General features: G+C 36.6%; 1 protein-coding gene and 4 non-coding genes across 6 annotated transcripts in view; all 5 read left to right on the top strand.

The window, feature by feature from the left end:
- Positions 1-257: 257 nt before the first annotated feature.
- The window catches only part of NOP58 (NOP58 ribonucleoprotein), a 28,769-nt gene continuing 1,296 nt past the window's right edge, over positions 258-27,730 (top strand). Inside the window, exons 1-13 of one of the 2 annotated variants that reach the window (XM_077747594.1) lie at positions 258-493; positions 7,796-7,872; positions 9,094-9,146; positions 12,783-12,904; positions 15,119-15,255; positions 17,589-17,653; positions 18,604-18,738; positions 19,794-19,939; positions 20,836-20,962; positions 22,338-22,501; positions 23,576-23,710; positions 23,896-23,957; positions 25,746-25,879. In XM_077747594.1, the coding sequence (XP_077603720.1) occupies positions 449-493; positions 7,796-7,872; positions 9,094-9,146; positions 12,783-12,904; positions 15,119-15,255; positions 17,589-17,653; positions 18,604-18,738; positions 19,794-19,939; positions 20,836-20,962; positions 22,338-22,501; positions 23,576-23,710; positions 23,896-23,957; positions 25,746-25,879 (1,402 nt within the window). In that variant the 5' untranslated portion in view covers positions 258-448. Of the gene's footprint in view, positions 494-7,795; positions 7,873-9,093; positions 9,147-9,365; positions 9,473-12,782; positions 12,905-15,118; positions 15,256-17,588; positions 17,654-18,603; positions 18,739-19,793; positions 19,940-20,835; positions 20,963-22,337; positions 22,502-23,575; positions 23,711-23,895; positions 23,958-25,745; positions 25,880-27,730 lie in introns of those variants that run through there. The other variant, XM_077747595.1, reaches the window with a different exon arrangement.
- LOC144217913 (small nucleolar RNA SNORD70) lies at positions 8,437-8,525 on the top strand. Its single transcript, XR_013330991.1, has one exon. It is a non-coding gene; the product is annotated as a small nucleolar RNA SNORD70 (small nucleolar RNA).
- On the top strand, positions 9,250-9,336 carry LOC144217914 (small nucleolar RNA SNORD70). The gene has a single exon (XR_013330992.1). It is a non-coding gene; the product is annotated as a small nucleolar RNA SNORD70 (small nucleolar RNA).
- Positions 19,997-20,079, top strand: LOC144217918 (small nucleolar RNA SNORD11B). The gene has a single exon (XR_013330996.1). It is a non-coding gene; the product is annotated as a small nucleolar RNA SNORD11B (small nucleolar RNA).
- LOC144217917 (small nucleolar RNA SNORD11) lies at positions 21,114-21,198 on the top strand. Its single transcript, XR_013330995.1, has one exon. It is a non-coding gene; the product is annotated as a small nucleolar RNA SNORD11 (small nucleolar RNA).

The raw sequence follows: 27,730 nt of genomic DNA on the forward strand, positions 1-27,730 counted from the left end.
CTCAAGGTAAAATCTATCATATGTAGAAATTTTAAGAATAATAAAAAGCGAAGTTTTTTCCCTTTCCGACTTCCATGCAGTCTAGCCACTTAAAAGGGAGCTTTAATCCCTAAGAAATCTCGCGAAGACATGGTCTTCCTGGTTTTTTTTTTTTCTCTCCTCCCACCCCCAAACCCCGTTGGCGGGAACATACCGGAAGCAACAGCACGCTCTCTGTCGGAAGTGACGTCATATCCCAGCATGCTTGGAGAAGGAGAAGAGCTTTCAGGCGTTCTATGCAGTGTGGTGTGGAACCTTTAGGCAACGTGGTGTGGGTCTTTGCAAGAAGGTGTGCGCCTTTTTGCTTGGCCCGCTGCGGCCTTGCGGGCCTTTGGGGGTCGGAAGTTTGATCTCTTTTCACTGGTATCAGCTCGCGGCGCGCCCCGCAGCGCCCTGACCCAGCCTCACCATGTTGGTACTATTTGAAACGTCTGTCGGCTACGCCATCTTTAAGGTAGGTTGGAGATTGAGCCATTGGAAGGGGAAGGCTGGTGTTGGGCCGGCAAGGACAGGCAGGGAAAGACGTAAGGAGAGGACAGCACTGCTCAGGATCGAGTGGGAACCGTTTGTGTCCTGCCCTGAAAGATAGGGGAAGGCTTTGGGCCTGGGAGGCACATGTTTCGGTGAACACGTGGCCCCGCCGTTTGGGGCCAGAGTTCTGTGTTAGACCAATTGGCCTAACACAGAAAAAAAGAGGCGAAAGAGGTGAGCAGGAGCTGTATTAGAATTTCACAGTTAAAGGTGGGGAGTTCGGGGTTTATTCTGAGTTTGGGGCTTATTTATTTTGAGAAATGATTGAAAGGTTTTAAGCAGACGAATAACTTTATCTAAACTTGTCTTTTAATGAAGTCGCTTTACTGTGTGAAGAATAGGTTATAGGAGGCAAGAAAGAAAGCAGGAATATTTTTGCATTAATCTAGACAAGATGAAATTGCTTGGATTAAGGTTGGTACGGAAGGAAACAAATACCAGGAGAAATCTTGAAGGGAGAAATGGTGAGTTTGGCTAATGAATGAAGTAAGTAGGTGTGTGATGGTAGGGAAGAGAAGAGAAAAAATAAGATTGTCGGGATTTTTTCGGAGAGGGGAAGATACTGAAAAGGTCCAGTTTGGGCTGTGAAACTTTTGGTGTCTGTTAGAGGTGGAAATGCAGTCGTCATTTTTTTAAGTTCCATAGCTAAGGGAGCGATCTGGACCGATAGTAATCAATTTAAGATTTGGTTGTCCTAATAAGGAAAGTTTGAAATTTTGTTTTTCAGCACGGAGTTGATTGACATTCGTGCAGTAGGATGTTATAGAGTTGTTGGAAAGAATGAGATAAACTGTGTGTTAGGCACTCTTCTGAGTTCTACAAATGTAGCATCGAAAAACAATTTTCATATATGTGCTATTAAAGCAAAAATGGCTAAAATGTGTATAATAGGATTTCAGCTATGAATCAGAAAACTGGTATGAGTGCAGAAAATCTGCAATCAACTTTCCAAAATGTTGATTTAGAGGAACCTTTTAAGGGTTTTTTTCACACTTTTGAAAACATAGTTGCATTTGCACTTGTTACATTACTTATTTTTTAAGAGATAAAATAATAAAAGCCAAAAACTAGCTTTACCGGGGTTGTCTAATTGCAGTATTGGAAATTTTAAAGGAGTTTGGAAAGCTTTAGAACTTGTAGTATGTCTATTACTTTTCCCCAGCTTCTTGCAGTCTTTTCTAAATTCTTAAGCAGAATTCTGCACATGTGCCCAAATTTTCTTAGCTTGCATGGTCTGTCATGTTTTGAATTAATGTGTATGGATGAATTTCATCTAAATTGAGGTTATGTATACTGTCCAGCACTGGATGCTGAGAGAGGGAGGGGCAGCTCTAGTCCACTGGTTGCCTCTGATGGTAAGAAGGAATTGACTTAGCAATTGTATGGTTTCTAGACCTAGGCCATAAAACACTTAACCATGTTCCTTGATAAATCATTGATTTCTAATAGAAATTCATTCTGTTCATTCATTCATTAATAATGAAGAGTATTCTCCATAAAAATAAGTCGAGTATTCTGTCATAGTTCTTAATGCTATTCTGCAAGTTACTGTTCAAAATTGATAAATTGTGGTTTATGGTTTCGTGTAATAGAGAAATAACTAAAGGCTTGAGTATATTAAAATAATGATTTCACTTCAAATATTTGTGATTAATAGCAGTTATTGATTGTTAATAAAACAGTCATACACAATGTTCTGGAATTAATAGTGGTTGCCCAGTTTGTGAAAATATGCTAAAAAGTAAGCTGTACCCTTGAAGGGTGAATATTACAGTATGTAAATTATATATTGTAAAGTACACATGTACAAAATTATTAGCTCCCTTTTCCATGATCTTTCAGAATGTTGGGGTACAAAAGTATATTGGTTTGCATGAAATTCATGCTTTAATGTGAGTGCGTTTGTTGTTTTGGTGTTTGTTTTTGAGAGAGAGAATGCCCACATGGGGGTGGAGGTGAAAATCTCAAGCAGGCTCCATACTTTGCACGGAAACCGGGAGTCCAGTGCAGGGCTGGATGTCACTACCCAGGCACCCCAAGAAATTTTTACACACTTTTAAACTTCAGGTCATAGTAAGGAATATATTTATTCCTTTATCACGTTCCAGTATGTATACAGTATTTATACACCATATGTGTAGCCACATATCTAGAGTGATTCACAAAGAAAACTTTCTTTAAAAAATTACTGCATGTTAACATGATTATATGTGAGCAAAGACAATACTGAAAGAACTGTTATTTTTAGAATATTGTAAAAACTCTGTGTTCCTTGTCATTGGCACACATAGTAAAATTAAAGGCATCTTTTAGTTTTATTTAATAGTCTCCTTGTGTTGTGCGGCTTTGTTATGTGTTCCTTTATTTCCTCAAGGCCATGAGGAAAAGATTTTTTTAAGTGTATACCACAGGTATAATATGATTAAGTGAGCAATATGGTTTTCCAGCTGCATTTGAGTATTTGCTTACATGCTGTGTAACTTTCTGTAAATGGTGCAGCTTGATACATTTTCGTAAAAGTTATATAGCTCTGCAAGTTGCAATCCAGTTTAGAGTACTTCCTTAAAAAGTAAAGTTCTGCCCATTTGCAGCTCAAAGTTAGACCCAGCTCTAAGTGACTAGTCTGTATAATTTTGTCATTTCTATAAATTTCGTGTAAATGGAGTAATAGTTTTGTGTGTGTGTGTCTAGCTTTTTTCCCTTAGCATGCTTTTGAAGCTAATTCATGTTGCACGTATTAATTTGCTTCTTTTTGAATAATTCACATTTGAAACTATTCCAACTCATCCTGTGTAACAACTCACACACGTTTCATAAAACAACACTTAACCATTTTGTTTGTAAAATAAAACTTTAAACGTTAGGGGTGCCTGGGTGGCTCAGTCGGTTAAGCTTCTGACTTTGGCTCAGGTCATGATCTCGCAGTTTGTGAGTTTGAGCCCCTCTGAGCTCTGTGCTGGCAGCTCGGAGCCTGGAGCCTGCTTCACATTCTGTGTCTCCCTCTCTGTTCCTCCTCTGCTTTGCTCTCTCTCTCTTTCTCTCTCACAAAAATAAATAAAAATTTAAAAAAATTTTCTAAGTTAGCATTGAATGTTTATTTTTTTAAGTATTTAATTTTTGAGAGTCCACGTGCACACACACTCGGGAATCCCAAGCAGGTTCTGCACCAATTCAGGGCTCAAACTCAACTGTGAGATCATGACCTGAGCCCAAGTTGGGCCTTGCAGGTGCCCCAGCATTGAAAGTTTCAATAAAACCTAGAAAGTCTCAAAATAACCACTTAAAAAGTGAGAATTAGGGACAGTCACTTTTCATAGTAATGTGTTCATTCATTTTTATACATTCATGTATTATCCCATTCCTGTTTATACATTTCATGCCTGTCTGGAACAGAGGAGGATACTCTAGGACTATCTGGCATGCTGTGGGATGTGTTAGTTTTTTTCTTTTTATTGTGAAAGTTTTCAAGGAGGCAAGTAGAAGATTATAAAGACTCTGCATGCACACCATTGCTCAGCTTCAGCAGGCCCATTTTGTGTCATCTCATTGTTTTAAAGCAAATCCTGGATATTTAGTTTTATCTGTAAATAAGTATGTGGTAAGCATGCTGTGAAGGCAGGAGCACAATGAATTGTGTCTTTCCACAATGTCAGCTTTTTCAGTGTCAGAGCAAGGTTAATATAATTCAGGTTCAGGATTCTAAACTCAACATTTCACTACCTGTTCAACTTCTTACACATTACACAAAGCAAAGCCCAGGACAAGTTACACAACAAACAAGATAGAATAGGGGGATAGGAAGTCGTCTATTGTGCAGTTGAGATGTGGCCTCAGTCTGTCCAGGTCCTCTCACAGAACTTGTTGCTTATTACGTTCAAGCAGTGGAAGATCTCTATTTTGTTCAGAGATCAATTGGGCGGGGTATTGGACTGCAGCTACCTTTTTGATGCGGTCAGATGTGAAAGCATCAGTGTTAAGAGTTTTGACAGTTTGCTGCAGAAATCTTCCATTTTAGAAAGAACATAATAAGTCCTGATTGACAAACCTATGTTTCTACTGTTTATCCTTTCTGAGTATGTCTCAGCTGGTGTTGGTTTTGGCAATATCGGCCTTAAATGGAATGCCCTTGGTTGCTTGTGACAGAAGTTACCGCTTGACCTGAGTGACTCCATCTTGCTCTCTACAGTATGTGTAAGATATAAAGACTAGTTTTAGAACTATGAATAATAACCTGCTAAATGTTTTAATGGAAGTAACTATATACAGTATCTACTTGGAAGTGGAAACTATTGCATCTTAATCCAAAATGATAAAACTTGAAATGGACTTTGTATAGAAATGTTTTCAGATTTATCTGTCTGAAAAAAACTAAAATTTGAGGCACATTTTACAGAAAATGGAGCAGTTATTTCTTATTTTATTCAGACTGTCTTAGTAATGTTCTCTTCAGTATGTTGTAGCACAATTGGAAACATTTAGTAACAAGGTTTTGTTTGCCTAACAGTCTTTGGAAACCTTTGAGTAGTCATGATGTTTTCATTACATTTCCCTTGTTACTTTTAGGATGCTGATAATATCTCTTAAATATGCCAATTGTTACCCAAATGTTATCTCCAAGTATACTTGTTTTTTAGCTAGGAAAAAATTTTATTCATGAATCATATCCCCTGTTTGGTACATATCCTCTCAGCAGTTCATGAACTTTGGTATGGTTAGGTACATTCTCTAAACTATTTCCAAAAGTTAGGACTATTCTGGGAGCTTCCTTAATCAAAAAATTACTGGGGCGCCTGGGTGGCTCAGTTGGTTAAGCGTCCGTCTGATTTCTGCTCAGGTCATGATGTCACGGTTCATGTCTTCGAGTCCCGCATTGGGCTCTGTGCTGACAGCTAGCTCAGAGCCTGGAGCCTGTTTGAGATTCTGCGTCTCTCTCACTCTGACCCTCCCCTGCTCATGCTCTCTCTCTCAGAAATAAATAAAAAACATTAAAAAAATAACTGAGTTAATGTTTCAGTGCATTCATGAGATTTGTGGAAAGTTCTCATGACGTACAAAATAGAACTGTTAGGGGTGCCTGGGTGGCTCAGGCCATGGGATGGAGCCTGGCATTGGGCTCTGTGCTAAGTGTGGAGCCTGTTTGGGATTCATTCATTCTCTCTCTCTCTCCTCCCCCATGCACTCTGTCTCTAAACAAAACAAAACAAAATGAAACTTAGTGGATTGTAATTTTTATAAAGATTTCACTTTTAAGTAAACTCTGCCCAACTTGGGACTTATTACAACCTCAAGATCAAGAGTCACATACTCTGTGTTGACTGAGCTAGCCAGGCACCCCAGCCTGTCATTTTTTAATACAAACACTATGCTTTGTGATCTGCTCTTTGGGTACTGCTCTTGCTCTGGTTTTTTAAGTTTTTTCATTTTGATTAGTTTTGACCAGCTTCTCAAATTCTGTAAATATACCTAATTTGGCTGTGTGAGGTTAAGTGTAAACAGCACAACAAATCCCGTCTCTCTCTCTCTCTCTCTCTCTCTCTCTCTCTCTCTCTCTCTCTCTCGAGAGGCAGGGGGAGATGGCTGGGGCATGGAATCCCAAGCCCAGCACAGAACCCAACGCAGGCCTTGATCTCACAACCCCTCAGATCATGCATGACCTGACCCGAAATCAAGAGGCAGATGGCTAACCAACCAGCCACCCAAGTACCCCCACAACAAATCCTTCTTAAAATCATCTTGCCACACTTGTCTGACAGAAATTAAGTGCAACTTGCAGTATTATATTCATGTTTGATCATAAAAATATATACTAGATATAACTGGGCAAGAAATCATACTGTGTAAATATTCTGTGATATGGATTTGATAAAATGTTTATCAGTAAGGTATAGTTGTAAATTTATCAATTGAGTTTTTCCCACAAGAAGACATAATATCTATATTTACTGTATTTCACCAAATTTAATATGCTGTTATTTTACACTAATTAATTTACCTTCCATCAATTGTAAGGCATTTCAAGGATATTAAAATATGGGGAAAATGCAATTTAGGATTGAGTCTACCCTGTAGATACTTGGGGAGTTAACTTACCACATTCAGAATTAGTGAGAGTGTGGGAAATAAGTTTTATTAACTCTTGATTTAAATGAAACTAATAGACTCTTGAAGGCAATTTGGTAGCATCTGTCAAATATAAAATATGCATTTCCTACATGATCAATTAGCCCCACTTCTAGAGTAAAATATGTCCTATAGAAATACAACATGTGTATGTATATATATATATATATATGTATATATATATAAAACTGTTTTCTGAAGAAGAATAAGGAAAATTTAGAAAAACCTTTAAACTCTATAAGGGCATAAAATGGTGATATTTTCATACAATCTAATTCTAGGTTGTCGAAACCTGTAACTGTCCATGTTATGCGAAGTGGCATATATAATTCCTAAAAGTATGCATAAATAAAATATTGAGACCATCAAAAAGTCTTGAAGAATATATATGGCTAAATATTAATGACTGCCTCATAGATTTAAAGTGCCCCCTTTCCCCTTTTCATTTTAAGTTTTCTTGTAACAGGATGTATCTTAAAATTGATCGTATCTCAGTTTTAGAGAAATTTTTAATGCTTTGATGTTAGTATGATTATAAGCAATAAATAAAATGTATTCTTTATCCTAGAAAGTAAGCAAATAAAGTCTTTTGTTCTATAAACATGATATGCTGGGGAACCTGGGTGGCTCAGTCAGTTAAGCATTAGACTTTGTCTCAGGCCATGATCTCTTGGTTCATGAGTTGGGCTCTGTGCTGTCAGCTCAGGACCTGGAACCTGATTCAGATTCTGTCTCCCTCTCTCTGTCTCTGCCCCTCCTCCACTCAGGCTCTTCTCTCTGTGTCTCTCAAAAATGAATAAATGTTTAAAAAATTTTTTTAAATGATATGCTTTGTGAAGGTGTTAGTGGTGCCTTCAAAATGGGACGTTTTCAACAAAGACCTTGACTGAATTCCATCCAGTTATTAAATGGGCTACTTGTGCTGCTAATTTGATCATGAATTTATGGTGGGTAAATAAAACTGGTTTGTTCTTTCGGTGAGAGGATAGCTTTCACCACTCTCCACTTACATGTACACTTGCACTTGAAGAATATAATTATATATGTCTAGAATTATATATGTCTAGGCAATGCTATTTAAATAAAATTTAAATATTTGTTACAGGTTTTGAATGAGAAGAAACTTCAAGAGGTTGATAGTTTGTGGAAAGAATTTGAAACTCCAGAGAAAGCAAATAAAATGTAAGTTATCTTGAAACCAAGAATTTAGTAGTTAACTTTTAGGTGTGTTTTTTAAGTAATCTCTACACTCAATGCAGGGCTTGATCTCATGACCCCGAGATCCAAGAGTTGCATGCTCTATCAGCTGAGTTAGCCAGGGCCCCCAAGTAATAGAATTGCTGAATAAATTGTAGTATATCTGTAGATCCCCTGGTGACCTGGGGAGAGATCTGTGGCATACGGAGAAAACCATCCTTCTCAGTCTCCGTGATATGTATGCAGTGTGATCCCATTGTTGCAGGGTTCTTGTATATCTATATGCATTTATGCAGGCATAGAGAGACACCAACAGATGCCACTTCAGAAAAGTGAAATGGGAATGGGGTGAGGCAGAATAAGATGAAGTTACTATTTTTTCCTAAAATCTTTGTATTGTTAGGTGTGTATTTAAGGGACCACCAGGGTTTTTGCTCCCTGGCAAGTAAGAAAACCTTCCTTAATTAAGACCATACTAATTTAGGAACAATAGAAAACTAGTTTTTCTTTTTAAAGGGCTATATGCTTCATTTGGCTGAGTTAACCTGATTCATTGTTGTCAATGATGTATTCTTGTTGGAACTGAATATAAATGATCTAACTCAAATATTCGTCACTACCACTGAGACAACAATGAGTTATGAATTAACTGTATTTTTTTTTGTTCAATATAAAATGATGTTGCCTTGCACATAAGTGTATGGAAGGAGGAGAGTAAAATAAGGGTCACAGGAGTCAGATTTGGTTATTAGCTATTTATTTCTATTAGCTGGGTATTTGTACTAGGTGGACAAATCAGTGTTGTGAGATTCCTGACCTACAAGGCACTCCTATTTCCTTTTCTAAGGTCTCTTCTTTTCTGTATTGTAAAAAGCATTTGTGTCCAGCCTTAAGCAGCAGAGGTTATGTTGAAGCTTCAGCATCTTTCCTCTGGTTGAGATGTGGTACCAAACCTCTTGGCTATTCTTTTTCCATCAAACCCTTCCATCAGATCTTCTCTTTTTTAGTGCAGACATTACTGACCTAATTTTTGGAGAAACTAGTTGTTTTAATATGAATTTATCTAACTTTGCATCCTCATGCCTAATGACAGGAAAATTTATTTTGTTGGTGTGTGCTTTGAAAACAGTCCAGAATCTCTTTCCTAAATATATGGCTTTTGAAGAATCAATATGCCCTCATAACTTTTCTTATTTTTTCTTCTAGAGTGAAGCTAAAACATTTTGAGAAATTTCAAGATACAGCAGAAGCATTAGCAGGTAAAGTGAAAGACTAGCTTATTTTTTGGTTTTACTTATAATCTTGTCAATGTATTATTCCTATCGAAAGATTTATTTGATTCATTTGCCTGAGTTAACCTTATTCAATGTTGTCAATGATGCATTCTTTTTGGAACTGAATTTAAGTGATCTAACTCTAATTCGTCACTACCACTGAGACAACATTGAGTTAGCTTTTTTCACCATAGGGCTTGTTCCCCCCCATGTGATGAGAGGTGAGAAGTGGTTAAGTTGATCTCCCTGTGGAAACCAACAGCATAATGCTGAAGCACAGTTCAGTAAAAGCTGTTCTACAAGGGACTAAGGTAATGTAGTCAAGTGCACAGCCCTCTGATGATTTTAATTCAAGGGTGTAAAGTTGAGAATAGCTAGGATTCACAGTTGAAATAATAATAAAGCAGCTATCCAGAGTATACGTTTTTAGTTCAGAAGAGCACAACATTATTAAAAGGTTTTAGGCGAACGAACAGGCTTTTTTATGTGTGGTGTTTTTTGGGTTTTGTTTGTTTTTAATACGAAAACTACACAGAGCCTTAAGAGTTAATCTGAAGGGAGCATGAAGAATGGATGACTCTTATCCTTCAACTAGTCCTCATAATGGGAGAACAGACATAAAGTAATAGGGTGTATTATCTAAGTTTGGCTTTAATAGGCAATTGCTCTTAACAAGATTTTTGGGTCCCCCTCCCCCCATGTTAGGGAAAATGAGAAGACTGGAAATAAAATTCTAATCATGGAAGTTTCAGTTGCTTAAGTTCTGTATATTAAGTCAGCCAACTACTTGGTTGAAATACATAGGACCATAAAGAATATGGCTTATAAGTAGGCAAGAATATCCTAGACCCAAATAATTTTGTTCATCAGCCACAAAAGAATATAATTCTCTTGTAAAAATTAGGAATCTAACTACGTATGCTGGGATATTAATAGACCGCCCCAACATTGGCAGAGAGGTAGCTGAAGGAAGACCCAATAATGGGACCAATTTTTAAATTTTTAAAAAGAGTTCTAGGGCTGCTCCATCAGTAAGTCAGTAAAGTCTCATAGATCTATTAAAACACAATGATGATAATTTTTTTAAATTTTATTTTTGTTTTAATTTTTTTAGTAATCTCTACACCCAACATGGAGCTTAAACTCATGGCCCCAAGATCACAAGTTGCATTTTCTTTCAGCTGAGCCAGCCAGGTGCCACCCCTGCCTAGAGAATTTTTTTAAAGATCTGTTTATCACAGCTTTAAAATTACATGGGTAGAGTTTTGTTAAAAGCCCAAAGAAAAAGATTATGTTCACTCTTCTCCCACTTGGGGTGAGGTATGCCATATTCACACAGACTGATTTGAACAGCTCCTGCTGGAGCTGTAAAGTGCAGTGGCCCTGATCCCAAGTGGGTTCTTTGGAATTCCCTTTTGCATATTATCTCTTTAACCGTTTTTGGGCTATTTCTGACCAGTCCATATTAAATGGTCTGCTTCTACCAGGACATGAAGCAGATTTTTACTATTAATAGCTAATATATTGATCATGTAGTGGGTGTCAGATTTTGTACTCAGCATTTCAGAATTGTTCTTTAATCCTTGAAACAATGCTGTGAGGTAGATATTAGTCACTATTTTACAGGAATACTGAGGCTTGAGAGGTGTCCCATTTATTGGTTTTAGAAATTCAAATATGCTCTTTGTATGGAGAGCTTTATCTTTATTCTTGGTCTAATTTTCAAGTAGCAAGTCTTCCAAATGCTACAGAAAAATTTGGTACCAGACTACATTTGGATGAAGTGGGAAGATTAGTAGGGGGTGCTGGGAACTGGCTCATGAAGTAAAGACTTAGTATCCTCTTAACTCCATCACCATCTCTGTTTCCCATCTTTTATTTATTTATTTTTTAAGTCTGTTTAGAGAAGGAGAGAGTGAATGGTTTCCAAGCAGTCTCTGCACTGTCAGCCTGGAGTCTGACTCGAGGCTCAATCCCATGAACTGTCATCATGACCTGAGTTGAAATCTAGAGTCAGACTCTAAACCAGCTGAGCCACCTAGGTGCCCCTGTTTGCCATCTTTTAAAAACACATATTATGGGGGCAGCTTCTGTGATCTAGGTCTGCATCAGGCTCCTTGCTGACAGCACACAGCCTGCTTGGGGTTCTCTCTCTCTCTCTGTCTCTCTCTCTGTCGCTGTCTCTTTCCCCCTTTCCCCACTTTCTCTCCCTGTGTCTCAAAGATAAACTTTAAAAAAAAAAATGCATATTATGAAGAGTAATTGACAGTTATTTTCATAATAAAGGGAAGATAAATCTACTTAGATCTAGAGTAGAAATTTTTGCTTATAAGAAAAATTTTAAAAAAAAGTCTACATTACAATGTAAAAGATGAGGTGTCTAAGTGACTCGGTTGAGTGTGTGACTTCAGCTCAGGTCATGATCTCACAGTTTGTGAGTTGGACCCCCGCATCAGGCTCCCTGCTGTCACCAAGAGCCTGCTTCAGATCTTCTCTCCCCCTCACTCTGCCCCTCCCCCCCACACTCTCAGGTTTTCTCTCTCAAAAAGAAAAATATGTTTTTAAAAATTTAAAAGATGATGGTATGCAAGATTGAGAATAGAAGCTGGGAGTTGAAATATTTAATTATAAAAGAAAAGAATATAACTCATTAGAAAGGAAGATCATAAGGAGTCAGTATTGTACAACATAGTATGTAAGAGGTTGGAACCTAACAAAAATAGCTTGAGTCTCAACTTCTTATATCGTGTCGACCTCTGTAAGAGCTTTATGGTAGCCAGATGATTTTTGTCCTCACCTTTCTTCTTCCCAGATAACAGGTAAAATGGACTTATAATTCAAATGGGTGGAGATGTGGTCATGAGGAAAGAGCAGATAGCTGGCTGATTAAGCATGAATTTCCTGTCCTTAGACATTGTGATAGACTTCCTTCCTGCCAGGCATACTTTAAATTCAGCCAAGACCCTAACAGATAACAGGAGGTGTTGGTCCATGTGGGTCCAGAAGATCTAAGTGTGGGCCTAAAGAATGGTACAACTTATAAAGTAGCAGATTTAGAACCTGCCAAAAATGATAGCAATCCCAGATTGAATAAGGGTGCCTTTATTGGGGAGTTCTTCATCAACTGGAGGTTTACAAGCAGAGACATGATGACATATCTGGATCAGGATTAGCAAAACCCCTCCACTCGGACTTCCTTACCCTGCAGTAGAACCTTCCAAATGAGTACACTCCTTTTTACCTGACAGACAGGCCAGTCTGTCTATAATGACATAAAAGAGGGAATCTAATTGTGATTCCAAAATAGATTGTTTCTAACATTTTATGATTCTAGCTCTGAGTTCCAGAGTAGATTTCATATTACATAGGGAAAGGAATGCTGGATCTGCTTTAATTTCTGGTTCTAAAGCTGAAATAGGGATGGGAAGGTCAGATGAGGTTGTGAAATGTGAAACTCCTTCAGTGTTTTTTTACATGTATCACTTCATTTTAGAAGTAATTTTAAATTCAGTCTTTTTGAAAGGTGAAAGGAAGTGTTCATTTTGCTTTATTTTAAAGTTTATATTTTAAGTTCTTACAATTAGAAACTTGAATTCTTTTGATTTTCTTTTTCCTCAAAAGCATTTACAGCTCTGATGGAAGGCAAAATCAATAAGCAGCTGAAGAAGGTTCTGAAGAAAATAGTAAAAGAAGCCCATGAACCCCTGGCAGTAGCTGATGCTAAACTAGGAGGGGTCATAAAGGTAAATTTATATTTTTCATGCTAATAAGAGTTTACCATAAAGCTTAGGAACTACAAAGACTTGCCTTTGTATTGAGTTGATTCTTATAAGTTCTCATACTTGATCTTTTTCCTTTAGCTATAGAATAATTGATTTCCAATATGATTATCAGGACTAAGCACATAAAAGTAATGCCTAGTCATGGTAGAAAATATTGATACCCCCAAAACGATAAAAATAAGCTTTAATCTTGTTACCCAGAGATAATCTGTTAACACATTGTATATCCTGCCATGTTTTTATTCAGACACATTTCTTTTTCTATCAACAGAAATGGAAACATGACATTTCCTTTTGAGTGTGTGTGTTTATTAGAAAACTTTAGTAGGGTGTAGAGTTTCTAGACATTAGTGGAAATACTGGAAAAATGGGCTCCTAAGCATGAAAAGGGGAAGAGTTAGAGCTGGTTGTGATAGTTTGATCATCAGTGGTTACAGTAGATATTACAGTGACAGGTTAATTATGGTGTTTGTGAACATCTCTCTTTTTTTTTTAAGTGTGTTTATTTAAGTAATCTTTACTCCCAACATGGGGCTTAAACTCACAACCCTGAGATCAAGACCTGTGTACTGCAACTAAACCAGCCAGGTGCCATGTACCTCTAATTCTTGAAGTAAGGTTTATATTATGTTGTAGGTCTTTTACTGTTATTTTTGAGAGAGTGCATGTGTATGAGTTGGGGTGGGGGTGCAAACAGAGCTAGACAGAAGATCCTAAGTGGGCTCTGCGCTTACAGCAGCAAGCCCAGTGCAGGGCTCGAACTCATGAACTGTGAGATCATGACTTGAGCTGGAATTGGATGCTCAACTGACTGAGCTACCCAGGCATCCCATGTTGTAGGTCTTTTTAGGTAAGAAAATGCTAAGTAGATTTGAGGCGGGGGGGGGAGGGGGTTGGCCAGGATTGTGAATTTAAGAAGTTCAGTTAAATGAATTTCTAATGCTGTCTGTAAGTAATAAAGTTTTCTGTGAAGATAACAATCTCTATCTTCATTCTTTGACGTGCCCACAAGTCTTAGTTTTTAATTTTCTGTTGAAAACATTAAATTTTAGCTTAATACAGAAGAACAAATTGTTGAGTGGTGGGATTATGGGCATCTTTGTTTTTTTCTTTTCAGTTTCTTTATTTTAAGAACTTACACTGGGGTGCCTGGGTGGCTCAGTTGGTTAAGTGTCTGACTTCGGCTCGGGTCATGATCTCACAGTTTGTGAGTTTGAGCCCCATGTCAAGCCCTGTGCTGACAGCCTGGAGCCTGCTTCAGATTCCGTGTCTTATTCCTCTCTGCCCCTCCCCCACTTGTGCTGTCTTGTCTCTCAAAAATAAATATTAAAAATTTTAATAAAAAATAAAAACTTTCACTGAAGATCATGGATATGTGCCAAATATTTGTTTCTTAAACATGGTGTAATAAATATAAATTTGCGTTTGATGAACTAGCACACTGTAAATTTGTATGAAGGAGTTACCAAATACACTGCAAAGTGAAAAGAAATGAAGATGTGCAGAACAAAATTTATTACTGTTTGTGTGGGGTATGTAAAAAATTGTACAGTAAACCTTGAACAACTTAGGGGTTAGGATGCCAACCCTTCCCCCACACACACATACACTGTTGGAAATCTGTGTATAATTTTTGACTCTGCCAAAACTTTACTACTAAAAGCCTGCTGTTGACCAGAAGTCTTACTAATAACCTACATAGTTGATTAACCCATATTCTGTATGTTACATGTATTAGATACTGTATTACAATAACGTAAGCTAGAGGAAAGAATGTTATTAAGAAAATCAGGGGCTCCTGGCTGGCTCAGTTGGTGGAGCATGCAACTTTGCATCTTGGGGTTGGAAGTTAGAGCCCCACATTGGGTATAGAAATTACATAAATAAAAATAAATAAAATATATTTTAAAAAGAGAAGAATCATAAGACAAAGTACATTTATAGTACTGTGCCATATTTATCAAAAAATCTGGGGATGCCTGGGCGACTCAGTTGAGTAAACATCCAACTTCGGCTCAGGTCACGATCTCATGGTCTGTGAGCCTGAGCCCAGCCCGTGAGTTCTGGCTTTGCATTGGACTCTGTGATGACAGCTTAGATCCTGGGACCTGCTTCAAATTCTGTGACTCCCCCTCTTGCTGCCATTAATACAGATAGATAATCTTATTCTTACAGGAAAAGCTGAACCTCAGTTGTATCCATAGTCCTGTTGTTAATGAACTTATGAGAGGAATCCGTTCACAGATGGATGGATTAATCCCTGGAGTAGAACCACGTGAAATGGCAGCAATGTGTCTCGGATTGGCACATAGGTGAGATTTACTGGAAAATAAAGTCCGTTTATTTCTGTTTAATAAGAGGTTATGTTGCACTGGCTTAACCATATTGCAAATACTAATTAAATTCTAGTAATAATTTTATGAGAAAGGTAGTAGTAGTAATATTATCTTCATTTTGTAGATGAATCTGATGCCCAAAGGCAATTCATCTGTTAAGTGATGCAGCCAGGATTGGAACACAGGCAGTCCTCATCATATGCATTCTCTACCTTTTGAGCACTGGGTCCCACAATTCTTGGGCTTTCTCTTTTTTCTTCTCTCTGATCTCTGCTGAATCATTTGCTATCCTTCCATCTTTTCATCTCCCTAAACTTTCATACCTGCTATGGTCTACTGTGTGTATGTGTGTATCTGTGTTGCTTGTTTTACTCATTTTCATTGAATTTCTGTAATAAGGCAAAGAGAATCACATTATCGTGTCATGTTTAACCAGAGGTCCATTAGAACAGGCATTTCTGCTCTCCTGTGGTATGTGTTCCTGAAAAGCTTGGCATACTGTGAAATTGTACTATAATAACAGGGTTTTTTGGTAAAGAAAAAGGATTAAAGGTAGACTACTCAAAATCTATGCAACTTTATAACAAGAGCACTATCAAAAATAGCCCTGTACTCCTGGCTGGTTCAGTTTAAGTGTCCTTTTGGCTCAGATCACAATCTCATGGTTTTTGTGAGTTCGAGCCCAGCATTGGGCTCTGTGCTGATGGCTAAAAAAGCCCTATATGTTGATATAGTTAAAAAGACATGTTAGGCGTGTCTGGGTGGCTCAGTTGGTTTAACGTTCGACTTTGGCTCAGGTCATGATCTCATGGTTCGTGGGTTCGAGCCCCACATCTGGCTCAGTGCATACAGCTCAGAGCCTGAGGTCTGCTTGGGATTCTTTGTCTCTCTTTCTTCTCTGCCCTTGCCCTGCTCACGCTGTCTCTGTTTCTCAAAAATAAATAAACATTAAGAAAAAAAAAGAGGTTAAATTTATATTAAAGGAATAATACTATAAACAGATATCTACCTTTGAAGAAAAAATAGCATAAATCAATGAAAAGGTTAAAGCTGCTGAGTTATAGAGATGAACAAAATACATAAAAGTCAAGAACAACTTTGTAATAAGCATTTTATTTATTTATTTATATATCGAGAGAGCAAGCCTGTGTGGGGTTGTGGGGAGGAGTAGAGGTAGAGAGAATCTTAAGCCAGCTTCACTCCTTACTGTGGAGTGCAATGAGTGGCTCTATCTCAGGACTTAACCGTGAGATCACTACCTGAGCTAAAATAAGAATCAAGATGCTCAACTGATTGAGCCACCAAGGCTCCCCTGTAGTAAGCTTTTTTAAGGGAGTATTAACAGCTAACCTGAGTCAAGATCCAAGCTGTTGATTAATTGACATTGTACTAACAGTAGTGGTTCGCAATCAGGGGCAGTTACATATCCTTCAGGAAATCTGGCTGTGTCTAAAGACATTTTTGGTTATGACAGGTGGGTTCAGGTCTGTACTAACATCATGGGTAGAGGCAAGGGATATTGTTAAACATCCACACTACACAGAATAGGCCTCACAGCAAAGAATTATCCAGCCAAGATTAAGAAACCCTATGTACAATTTTTTTCCTCCACAGCTTTCTTTTTTTAGATGTTAAGTGTTGTGCTTTTATACCTACTGGTATAAAGCATTGATACCCTGTAAAAATCATACACGAACCAATATGACTTGCATTAAACAGCATCATTCTTTTTTTTTTCCCATAAATTAATTCATGCTTCTGAAATACAGGTTATAGCAGAACACCTCTATTTTCTTTTTAAACGTGTGTTTCCATGGGGCACCTGGGTAGCTCAGTTGGTTAAGTATCTGACTTCAGCTCAGGTCATGATCTCACAAGATCTCTTGAGGGCGTGTTCTCTCTCAAAAAATAAATAAACATTTTAAAAATTTCAATGTGTATTTCTTGGGTTTTGCATAATGTATTCTTGTTTGAGAGAGCATGAGTGGGGGAGGGGCAGAGAAAGGGGGAGGGACAGAATCCCAAGCAGGCTCTACACTGACAGCACAGAGCCTGATGTGGGGCTTGAACCTACAAACTGAGTTCATGATCTGAACCAAAACCAAGAGTCAGAAGCTTAAAACCGACTGAGGCACCCAGAAGCCCTTGATTTTTCCATCTTGTATTCTTGTTCAACTGATTTTCTTATGGTGGGAGAATTAAAATAATGCAGCTACAAGGAGAGGGAATTGGTTTTAAACACTTTTTTATGCTGTTAATTCTTTTCATAGATGCTGTCAGTAATTTCTTATTTTCCCCTTTATCCCCAGTTTGTCCCGGTATAGATTGAAATTTAGTGCTGATAAAGTGGATACCATGATTGTTCAGGCAATTTGTAAGTATAGTCCATTTGAGGCCTAATCCTCATGACTTTTTCCTCCTGTTAAAACTATATTTTTTATAATGTTGTCAGTTCAGGAAGGGAAAGGAGATCAGAATTTTTAGTAATGAAGTAGATAAACTGGAAAATGCAGAATTGAAAAGGAAAACCATCCATAATTTGATTAGGTGGAAGTAACGTGAATTAACACTAGTGATGTTAACAGATGTGTGTTTTTCCATGAAGTATAAATGAATAAGTAGGGTGTATTGCATTGTGCTTTTTTCACTTGGCTTTGTAATAGGTCATTTTCCCAAGTCATTAAATCAATTTTGAAAGCTTCAAGCTCTTAACAGTTTCCAGTTTAAAAAATTTTTTTAAATGGCACTTGTATTTCTGAGTATATACTCCAAAGAATTGAAAGCAAGTACTCAGATACATACACCCCTGTGTTCATAGTAGCATTATTCCCAATAGACAAAACACGGAAACAACCCAAATACCCATTAACAGATGAATGGGTAAACAAAATGGAATACATACACACAATGGATTATTATTTATCCTTAAAAAGGAATGAAGTTCTAATAAATGTTACAACATGTATGGGTTTTGAAAATCTGCTAAGAGAAATAAACCACACAAAAAAACACAACTGTTGTGTGATTCCACTTATGAGGTACCTAAACAGGCAATTTCAGAGACTGGAAGTAGAAGAGATTACCAGGAGATGGGAAGAAGAGAGGATGGGGTGTTATTTATTGGGTGCAGAGTTTCCATTTGGGATGATGAAAGAGTTCTAGAAATGGATAGTGGATTATTGTTGCACAACATTGTGAATGTACTTGATGCCGCTGAAACCTATACTTGAAACTGGTTAAAGTAGTAAATGTTATGTATATTTTACCACAGTTTTTTAAAGCCCTTTTAAAAGTTCTTTTCTTTTCCTTCTTAATCTACTGCAGCCTTGTTAGATGACCTAGATAAAGAACTAAACAACTACATTATGCGGTGTAGAGAATGGTATGGCTGGCATTTTCCTGAATTAGGAAAAATTATTTCAGATAATTTGACATACTGCAAGTGTTTACAGAAAGTTGGTGAGTAACTTTATCTTTTAAGGCATTGAAAATAACTATTTGTATCCCAAAACATGACTTCTATAGTAATTTTTTTTCCTTGAGCTTCCCAGAGTTCCTTACAACTTAATATGTATTTTGGAAATGTAGTGATTTAGAATTCAGATACAATTAACTTCCATCTGTGATTTCGATGGCCTATACAACAGTATGGTTCTCTAATTTGGTTTTTCTTTTTTTTTTTTAAGTTTATTTTGAGAGAGAGAGAGAGAGAGAGAATGAACAAGCAAACATGAGCTGAGGAGGTAGAGAGATAGGGAATGAGAGAGAATCCCAAGCTGGCTCCACACTTACAGCACAGAGCCCAATGCAGGGCTTGAACCCACAGTGTGAGATCATGACGTGAACCAAAATCAAGAGTCAGGTATTCAACCGACTGAGCTACCCAGATGCCCCTCTTAATTTGGTTTTTCTTAAAATGGCATCTTAAGGTAAATATATCTCATAGTAAAATTGCCATTAATAGGAGCAACTGTACACTTGGGATATCCTGCATTATATTAATAATAAAACTAGTATTGCTGTCTGTGTGTGCTACTACTGTTATATTCTATACTAATAGTACAGTAATATTAGTAGAGCAACTTGGGGCATTGTTGATAAATAGGACTTACCAGGTTCATATTATATTACCATATTACCATGCCAGTAATTCATGGCACTGTCTTTAATAAAACCTTAGCTACAAATTGTCACAATATTATTAGTCCTGTTTCATGGGGTATTTTGTTTTTACCTGATTTCTCTTCTCTTCTCTTCTCTTCTCTTCTCTTCTCTTCTCTTCTCTTCTCTTCTCTTCTCTTCTCTTCTCTTCTCTCTTTTCCGAAGAGAAATAGTGGGAAGAGATTTTAAGCTCTAAAATCAAGCCTTTATATAAGGAAAATTGCCAGATCAAACTTGTTTGCTATTTATTTTGTTTAGGCACTTTTTTTTTTTTTTTTTTTTTTTTTTACCATTTGGGTTTTACATAATTTGTTGAAGAGTGATTCTTCTCATCCTCTGCAAACATTCCATAGGCGACAGGAAGAATTATGCCTCAGCGAAACTTTCTGAATTACTGCCAGAAGAAGTTGAAGCAGAAGTGAAAGCAGCTGCAGAGATATCAATGGGAACAGAGGTTTCAGAAGAAGATATTTGCAATATCCTACATCTCTGCACTCAGGTAAACTATACTTATGGAGAAACTAGTTGTGGTGGGACCAGCTATATAATACTTTTCTGATGGCAATGATGATTTTTAAACTTATTGTTCACCTGACAAAACATGAGGGTGTTCAGTCACTACCTCATCTGATGCCATCTTGATTTATATACTTAGAGGGGGAAATGCATACTGAAGTAAAGTTAAAAGAACACTATCCAGTTTATTTGTATTGTTAGCATTGTCTGGATAATAAGTTATAAATCCATTAAAAAGATAGAGAAATACAGCTTGAATTATTTAATTCCACTCTCTATGTTTGTAGCCTGGAGCCCTTTTTTTTTTTTTCCTCATTTGGAGATAGCAGACACCTGGCTGGCTCAGTTGGTAGAGCATGTAACTTTTGATCTCAGTACCACATTGGGTGTAGAGATTACTTTAAAAAAAAAAAATCCCAAAGAGGATGATACAATGTCTAGTCCTTGGAGTGGTTTTTCTTTTTTTTTGGTATGTTTGTTTCTGGTTTTTTTTTTAATGTTTATTTTTGAGAGAGAGCATGAGCAGGGAAGGAGCAGAGAGGGAGACAGGATCTGAAGCAGGCTCTACTATGTCAGCGCAGAGCCCTTTGTGGGGCTTGAACTCAGAAACTGTGAGATCATGACCTGAGCTGAAGCTGGGTGCTTAACCATATTAATAATTGTGTAACATTTTTAGGCAGTGTATTAATTAGGTTGTTTATATATATTATCTCATAAAATCTATTAAAATGAGAAACAGGTAAGGAATGGTTCATTTTCCCGGGATTGTACAGCTGTTCTGTGATAATTTAGGAAGGACTGCAGTGTTTCAGATTGTGGTTTTTTATACAGTTTTTACTCAGATCATTTATGATGTATTCACTTTGTTATTTGTACTAGGTAATTGAAATCTCAGAGTATAGAACCCAGCTGTATGAATATCTACAAAATCGAATGATGGCCATTGCACCAAATGTTACAGTCATGGTTGGGGAATTAGTGGGAGCACGACTCATTGCTCATGCAGGTGATGACTTTAATGTGACTTGTAAATAGGATTATTTAGAGTTGAGTTATCTACCTAGGACTGTTTCTTAATCTTCAAATGAAATTTATTAGAAACTTTAGATAAAGAATAAAAGTAGATGGTATATTGGGGAGAACTAAGGACCAAGTAAGTGTTCAGTGATGATTCTGATTTGTATGCCTGAATTTCCTTTTGGATAATGAAGGCATCTTTAGTCACTACCTCTTCTGAGACACTTGTGGTCCGTTGTCAGAAGTTTGTTACCATTAATTAGAATACTCAGATGAAGTGCAGGAGGATAATATCAGTTAATATTTCCTAATACTAAAAACATATCAGATTAAAATAGGAATAGTTATCACAACGGTTGATATATATGCTTGATTGAGAATTTGGTTCACTATTAATATGCTGTTTTAATATACTTGACATGCAAAATATTTTTAATACATAACTTACAAAACTTTATACATGTATATGGTGATTTACAAAGAGGGTATGCTACAAAAAAAACACTGTAAAATTGAATATTTGCAAATTGAGTGAATTACTAGCTTCTTATATTATTGAAGTCACTGTTAATAATCCATCACAGAAGATCTTATCTACATCACCATGTCTAAACTAGAATAGCTCCTATAACTGCATCATTAAATAGACAAAGATGCCATTCAGATACCTTCAGCTGCAGTGTTGGCATCATCTGGCAGGTTTTGTTGTCTACATCCAAAATTTCATAGGCTTAGTTAGCCTTTTGTCATAAGAAATGCAGGGATTAACAGAAGTATGTTTTTAATTTTAAGTATGTATCTGATGGTTGAGCATTAATGTTGGGGGTGTGTTCTGACAAAATCTGTAATAAATCTGACAAAGCAGCAGCTTTTTAATACCTGATTAGTATACTTCTGCGTATACTATACATATATTTATGTGTATACTTTAAGTGTGTCTCCATATCTTAAACAATAGAGGTAAATAAAGTGTGAGATTATCATATAGTTCTGCTACTGAGGTGTCCTAAGAATTTCCATCTCTAAAGTAGAATATTTGATGTCCAAAATCATCCCCTGTGGTCTGCTAATGGAATGTAGAATAGTAATACCATCTCTTAGGCAAATAAGTATAATTGAACTAATAGGTATAACTTTCAGTTTATCATAAGCATTCATTACAGACTTCTGCTCATGGTGCTACATGGATGAATCACAATTGCTGAAGCTTCTATAGGGAATCCCAGACTATAGAATCTGAATTATATGAGATTGTTATTTACTCTAGTGCCTATAATACTTACACTATATGTCTTGTGTTTAATATATGGGACTTTCAAATACTTGGAATTGCATTCTTTATAACTACCTCTTGTCTTTTGAAGGTTCTCTTTTGAATTTGGCCAAACATGCAGCTTCTACAGTTCAGATTCTTGGAGCAGAAAAGGCACTCTTCAGAGCCCTCAAGTCTAGACGAGATACTCCAAAGTATGGTCTCATTTATCATGCTTCCCTTGTAGGCCAGACAAGTCCCAAACACAAAGGAAAGGTGAGTTACAGTTCTCCTGAGGTGGGCCGTTTTTTTTTGTTGTTTTTGTTTTTTTCTTTTTTTTCTCTAAATAACCCATTTCCTACTCTGTAATATGCAATAAATCTTTCTACTACTTTTTCATTAAATAGAGAATGGGAATGGTGAATTCTTAAGTTTTTTAAAAAGCACTTTTGTACACTGAAAGAAAATACACTGAAAATATTACTCAGGGCTCCTGGCTGACTTAGTCAGTAGAGCATGGACATCTTGATTGTGGGGTCTTGAGTTCCGAGCCCTTTGTTGGGTGTAGAGTTCACTTTAAAATTTTACTTATTTATTTTAATATAAAGTGTTACTGATCCTGTGAAAGCCATTTTCTTATGCTGTCTTAGGAGTTTTCTAGACTCCAACCATTGGTGAGGGGTGGGTTGGATGGCACATCAAAAGTTTTCTGTGGAAGAAATCAATTTAACATCAACATCTATGAATTATAAATAATAGCACATGCGCTGTGCTAAACAGTTGGTAGGACTTAAGCGAATCCTTTTAATAGCCCTATGAAAGATAGGTGTCTCTGTTTTGTAGATGAGAAAGCTGAAACTTAAAGTAGTTTCAAGGTTTTTGGTAGGATACATAATTTAGCAGAATCTGAAATTTTATAAAATTCAGAGCAGATTGATGAAGGAAAGGGGTTGGTAAAGTGTTAATTAGCCTAAAGGGGAGCTACGCTTTTTCTGGATGACATGGTGTAGAACTAAGCTCACTGAGTAGAAACTAAAGGAAAACATTAGACGAGTAGTTTGAGCTCATTTTAGATATGAACTCCTGCGAGATATTTTCTTCCACCAAAATGAATGTAGTTGTGTATATAACCAGTTAGCCATTAAATCGTGGCAGACATTCAGATACAAAATAGATTTCTTGAGTTGTATGATTTCATAATGCTTTTGTAATTCCTGATTTGAAAAAATTCTATCGTGAATGGTAGAGTTTATAACTTGCTCTAGTTTTCTCATAAATAACTTCTTGAGGATTTTTATATCTTAACTTGGAATATAGTTTGAATGCCTCTAACTTCAAGTTCTCTATTAGATTTCTCGTATGCTGGCAGCCAAAACTGTTCTGGCTATTAGATATGATGCTTTTGGTGAAGATTCCAGTTCTGCGATGGGAGTTGAGAACAGAGCCAAGTTAGAGGCCAGGTTGAGGACCTTGGAAGATAGAGGGGTAAGAACCACATCCTGCAGAAGTGTTAGCTATCAAAAATTAATAAACTTTAAGTAGCTTATGTACTTAATTATTTCACCTGCTAAGCAGTTTTATTTATGATACATTTTAGCATATCCAACATTTTTTGTTTCTACTGTTAACAATTTCCTTTATATTTACCAAGAATTGATATCTTTTCTTAGATAAGGAAAATAAGTGGAACAGGAAAAGCATTAGCAAAAACTGAAAAGTACGAACATAAAAGGTGAGTACGTTTGTGGGAGGATGGATGAACAATATCTGCTTACTTAAATTATAATTGTCAACAGCACTTTATTATAAACTTAAACACCTCAATGTCTGTAATTTTTTCTTTGCTCCTTACAGTTTTCCATGTGTGTTTAGTTAATTTTTGAGGGGGAGGGGTAGAAAGGGAGGGAGAGAGGAGAGAATTCCAGGCAGGTTCCATGCTGTCCAGTGCAGGGCTCAATCCCATGAACCCATGAGATGATGACCTGAGCTGAAGTCAAGAGTCAAATGCTTAACTGACTGAGCCACCCAGGCGCCCCCTGACTTTTAATCATAAACATATTTTTACATTGTTGTAATAAATACACACATAGCATACTTGTTTTGTCTTTTTTTTTTTTTTTTAAGTTTTGTTTATATATCCAATGTGGGGCTCAAACTCAAGACTGAGATTAAGAGTTGCATACTCCTTCAACTGAGACAGCCAGGTGTCCCTTGGCTTTTTTATTTTTTTCTTAATATTTAGCTTGTTCATTTTCAGATGTAGATAGTATTTGTCATTTGTAATTTCTGTATGTGTACAACTTATCAAAAAGTAAATTTAGAGTTAATCCACAATGAAACCTATTTTAAAGACAGAAAAGTCTAAAAATAGCTAAGAGGCATAGTGAAGTATTCAGACCACCATGAAATTATTAAAAGATATATGTAGGGAGAGGCATTTTACTTACTATTTGAGGTAATGTTCAGCACTAGTTGTGATGATGGAAGTAGAATGTGGTATAGCTTTTCTGGGAAGCAATGTGATGGTATGTATCAGGAGCCTTTAAAATGTTTCTAGCCTTTAACCCATAAATTCTCCATTAGGACTCTTATAATCCTTCTAAGAATTTTAATAGTAAAATTTTAAACTCTGAGTGGGCAAGGAGAGCAAAATACCATAACATCTTACTATATATATTCATATATATGTAAGTGTACACATTTAGAAAAATTGTGTTCCTTAATTCTGTTCAAAGTCTAATTTGGTGTGTTTAGTTGCTAAGTGTGGATCTTTATTCTTTAAATTATAAATGTTTTTAATCTATAAAAATTAAGCAGCCACAAGTCTACAGTTTAAGAAATGGAATATCTGTTAGCTCGTTTGAGCAATTTTTAAATATTCCCATACCAGGGGACTTGAAACACATGATCTTATGACTTTAAACACATGGTTTTTAAGCACCAATTATGAACTTTAGTTCTCATTTTAGGCACTTAGTATTTCAGTTTTTTCTTTCTGCACATTGGAGCAAAAGCAAATGTAGCATTTTAGGGACTCTTTATCCATATGTATCCCTGCTTGTTTTTCTGTCTTTTGGGATTTGGGGATGTGAAGTTTTTTTTATATTAACTTGATTTAGGGTTTTTTGTGGGTTTATTGTTGTTTTCATTGAATTGCCTGTATTCTAAAACTTGAATTGCTTCAAGTTTTACTCTAGAAGTCATTTGGTATAAAGAGATTTTTTCCATCTTTCCCCATGCTGATTATTTTTCTGTACCATAGTCACTACATTGATTACTAAATCAGAATTCATTTTAGCTCACTACTTCTCTTGAAGTATAATTGACCTGCTTGGAAAATAGTAAAACTTCTTTACCTTTTGGGAACTATTAGTTTTCATAAACTGCCCCAAAACCACTAAAGTGAAACAGCATTATATGCTTATGTAAGTATTATCTAATAGCATTTCCTTTAAACCTCTTTAAAATTATTTCACACAAGTATTTGTAGGAATTTTCAGTAATTCTTTCACTCTTTCAGTGAAGTGAAGACATATGATCCTTCTGGTGACTCCACACTCCCAACCTGTTCTAAGAAACGCAAGATAGAACAGGTAGATAAAGAGGATGAAATTATTGAAAAGAAAGCCAAAAAAGCCAAGGTTAAAATTAAAGGTCAGTTGGAATTTTTTGAATATTATTTATATTTTAATGTTTAATGTTTTTAATGTTTATTTTTGAGAGAGGATGCGCTTGTGCGCGCGCGCGCGCGCGCGCGCACACACACACACACACACACACACACACGAGAGTGGGGGAGGGGCAGAAAGAGAGGGAGACACAGAATCTGAAGCAGGCTAGATCTAGGCTCTGAGCTTTATCACAGAGCCCAACGCAGGGCTCAAACCCATGAACCATGAGATCATGACCTGAGCTGAAATTGGACGCTTAACCAACTGAGCCACTCAGGCGTCCCTATATTCCTATTCTTTAAGACAGACTTCAGAAGTCTTGAGAAAGTACATGCCACTGAACTTTATTGTGAAACCACCCATATTGGAAGTTAATGGTGTTTTAATAAGCTATCATGTTGGCTGGGAATAGTTCAGGTACTAAACTAAATATAGCAGACTTCATAGAGGAATGTGAGAAGCATTTCTTTGATATGTGGAATCATGTATTATGTTAAATGTACCAAACTTTAGTTCCTATCTTGTGAACTATTTTGAGAATAGCTTAAAATATAAGAAAAAAAAAGTTTATGGTTTCTAAATTAGTTGTTGAAATATTTTTGTATAGTTAAGGGTAGAATTCACAGCAGTGGTTTTCTTCATTGTTTCTGTATGGAATGGACTATAGTAATAACATTGAGTAGCCTACCATTATAGTAACATTTAATAGGTGCTCTCTAGTGAACTAGGCTGTCTTGCAAAGTTGGTAAGCAGGTAATCCCATTTACTAGTAGTACCTGTGTTAAATGCATACCAGCTAGTCTAGCAAGAGTATCAGGCATTAAAGTAATGACTAATTTTTGGTTTCTAAATAGCTTAGTGGCCAAAAATACTATCAGCAAATGTGAACTCCTGCCCTGGCTGAAAGAGAACATAAATGAGTTATTTAACCTCTACACTTCTGTTTATTTATTCAACACTAAGGTGATCCCTGAGCCCTTTAATTACATTTGAAACATGACTCCAGAATTGTACCTTCACTTGTATATCCAGTAAGCTTTTCAAACTTAACATTCCTGAATCTCTGTTACTCTCAGTCTATTGCTTTACAATTTTTTCTGCTTATAAATAGCAATTCTAGTTGCTTTGGCCTTTAACTTTGACTCTTAAAATTTTTTAATCTCTACACCCAATGTGGGGCTCAAACTTAAAACCCCAAGATCAAGAGTTCAGTGCTCCATCGACTACGCCAGGCACCCCTATTTTGGCAATAAATCCTTTCAATTCAATTCTAATTTGAAAATATATCCGGAGTCTAACCGCTTGTCATCCACCACTGCTGTTCTTAATGTAGCAGCCACAGTGGCACCCCATTAGCTCTGATTCAGTCCTATTCCTTGCTCACTGTGCTGCAGCCACACTGGCCTCCTTGTTGTTCCTTAAACCTGCCAACTCCCTTTCTCTCCCAAAATAACCTTAGCGTTTGCTGTTCTTTCTACCTGGAATATTTTTCCTCAGGATAGGTGTCCTTGGCTCTTCTAGGTGTTTGCCTGATTGCCCTAACTATCCAGACACATTGTCTTCCTCAGTGTTACTCTTCCTGCTTTATTTTTACCTTTAGCACTGATTACTGTGTAAAATATTGTATAGTTGTATCATTTAGGGTTTTTCCTCTACTCTTAAAAGATACACATAAGGACAAGGATTTTGTCTGTTTTATGCCTTTTTGTATCTCATTATCTGTAGAGTACAACCTGGCATTTAGTAGGTTCTAAATAAATTTTTGGTGAATGAATTTTTTTCTCTTCAAAGGTGAATAAGTTTCTAATGATAGCTACCTATTATTGAGTCTTCA

The sequence above is a fragment of the Crocuta crocuta genome, unplaced genomic scaffold (genome assembly GCF_008692635.1).
Source record: "Crocuta crocuta isolate KB4526 unplaced genomic scaffold, BGI_CrCroc_1.0 scaffold159, whole genome shotgun sequence".
Taxonomy (NCBI): Eukaryota; Metazoa; Chordata; class Mammalia; order Carnivora; family Hyaenidae; genus Crocuta; species Crocuta crocuta.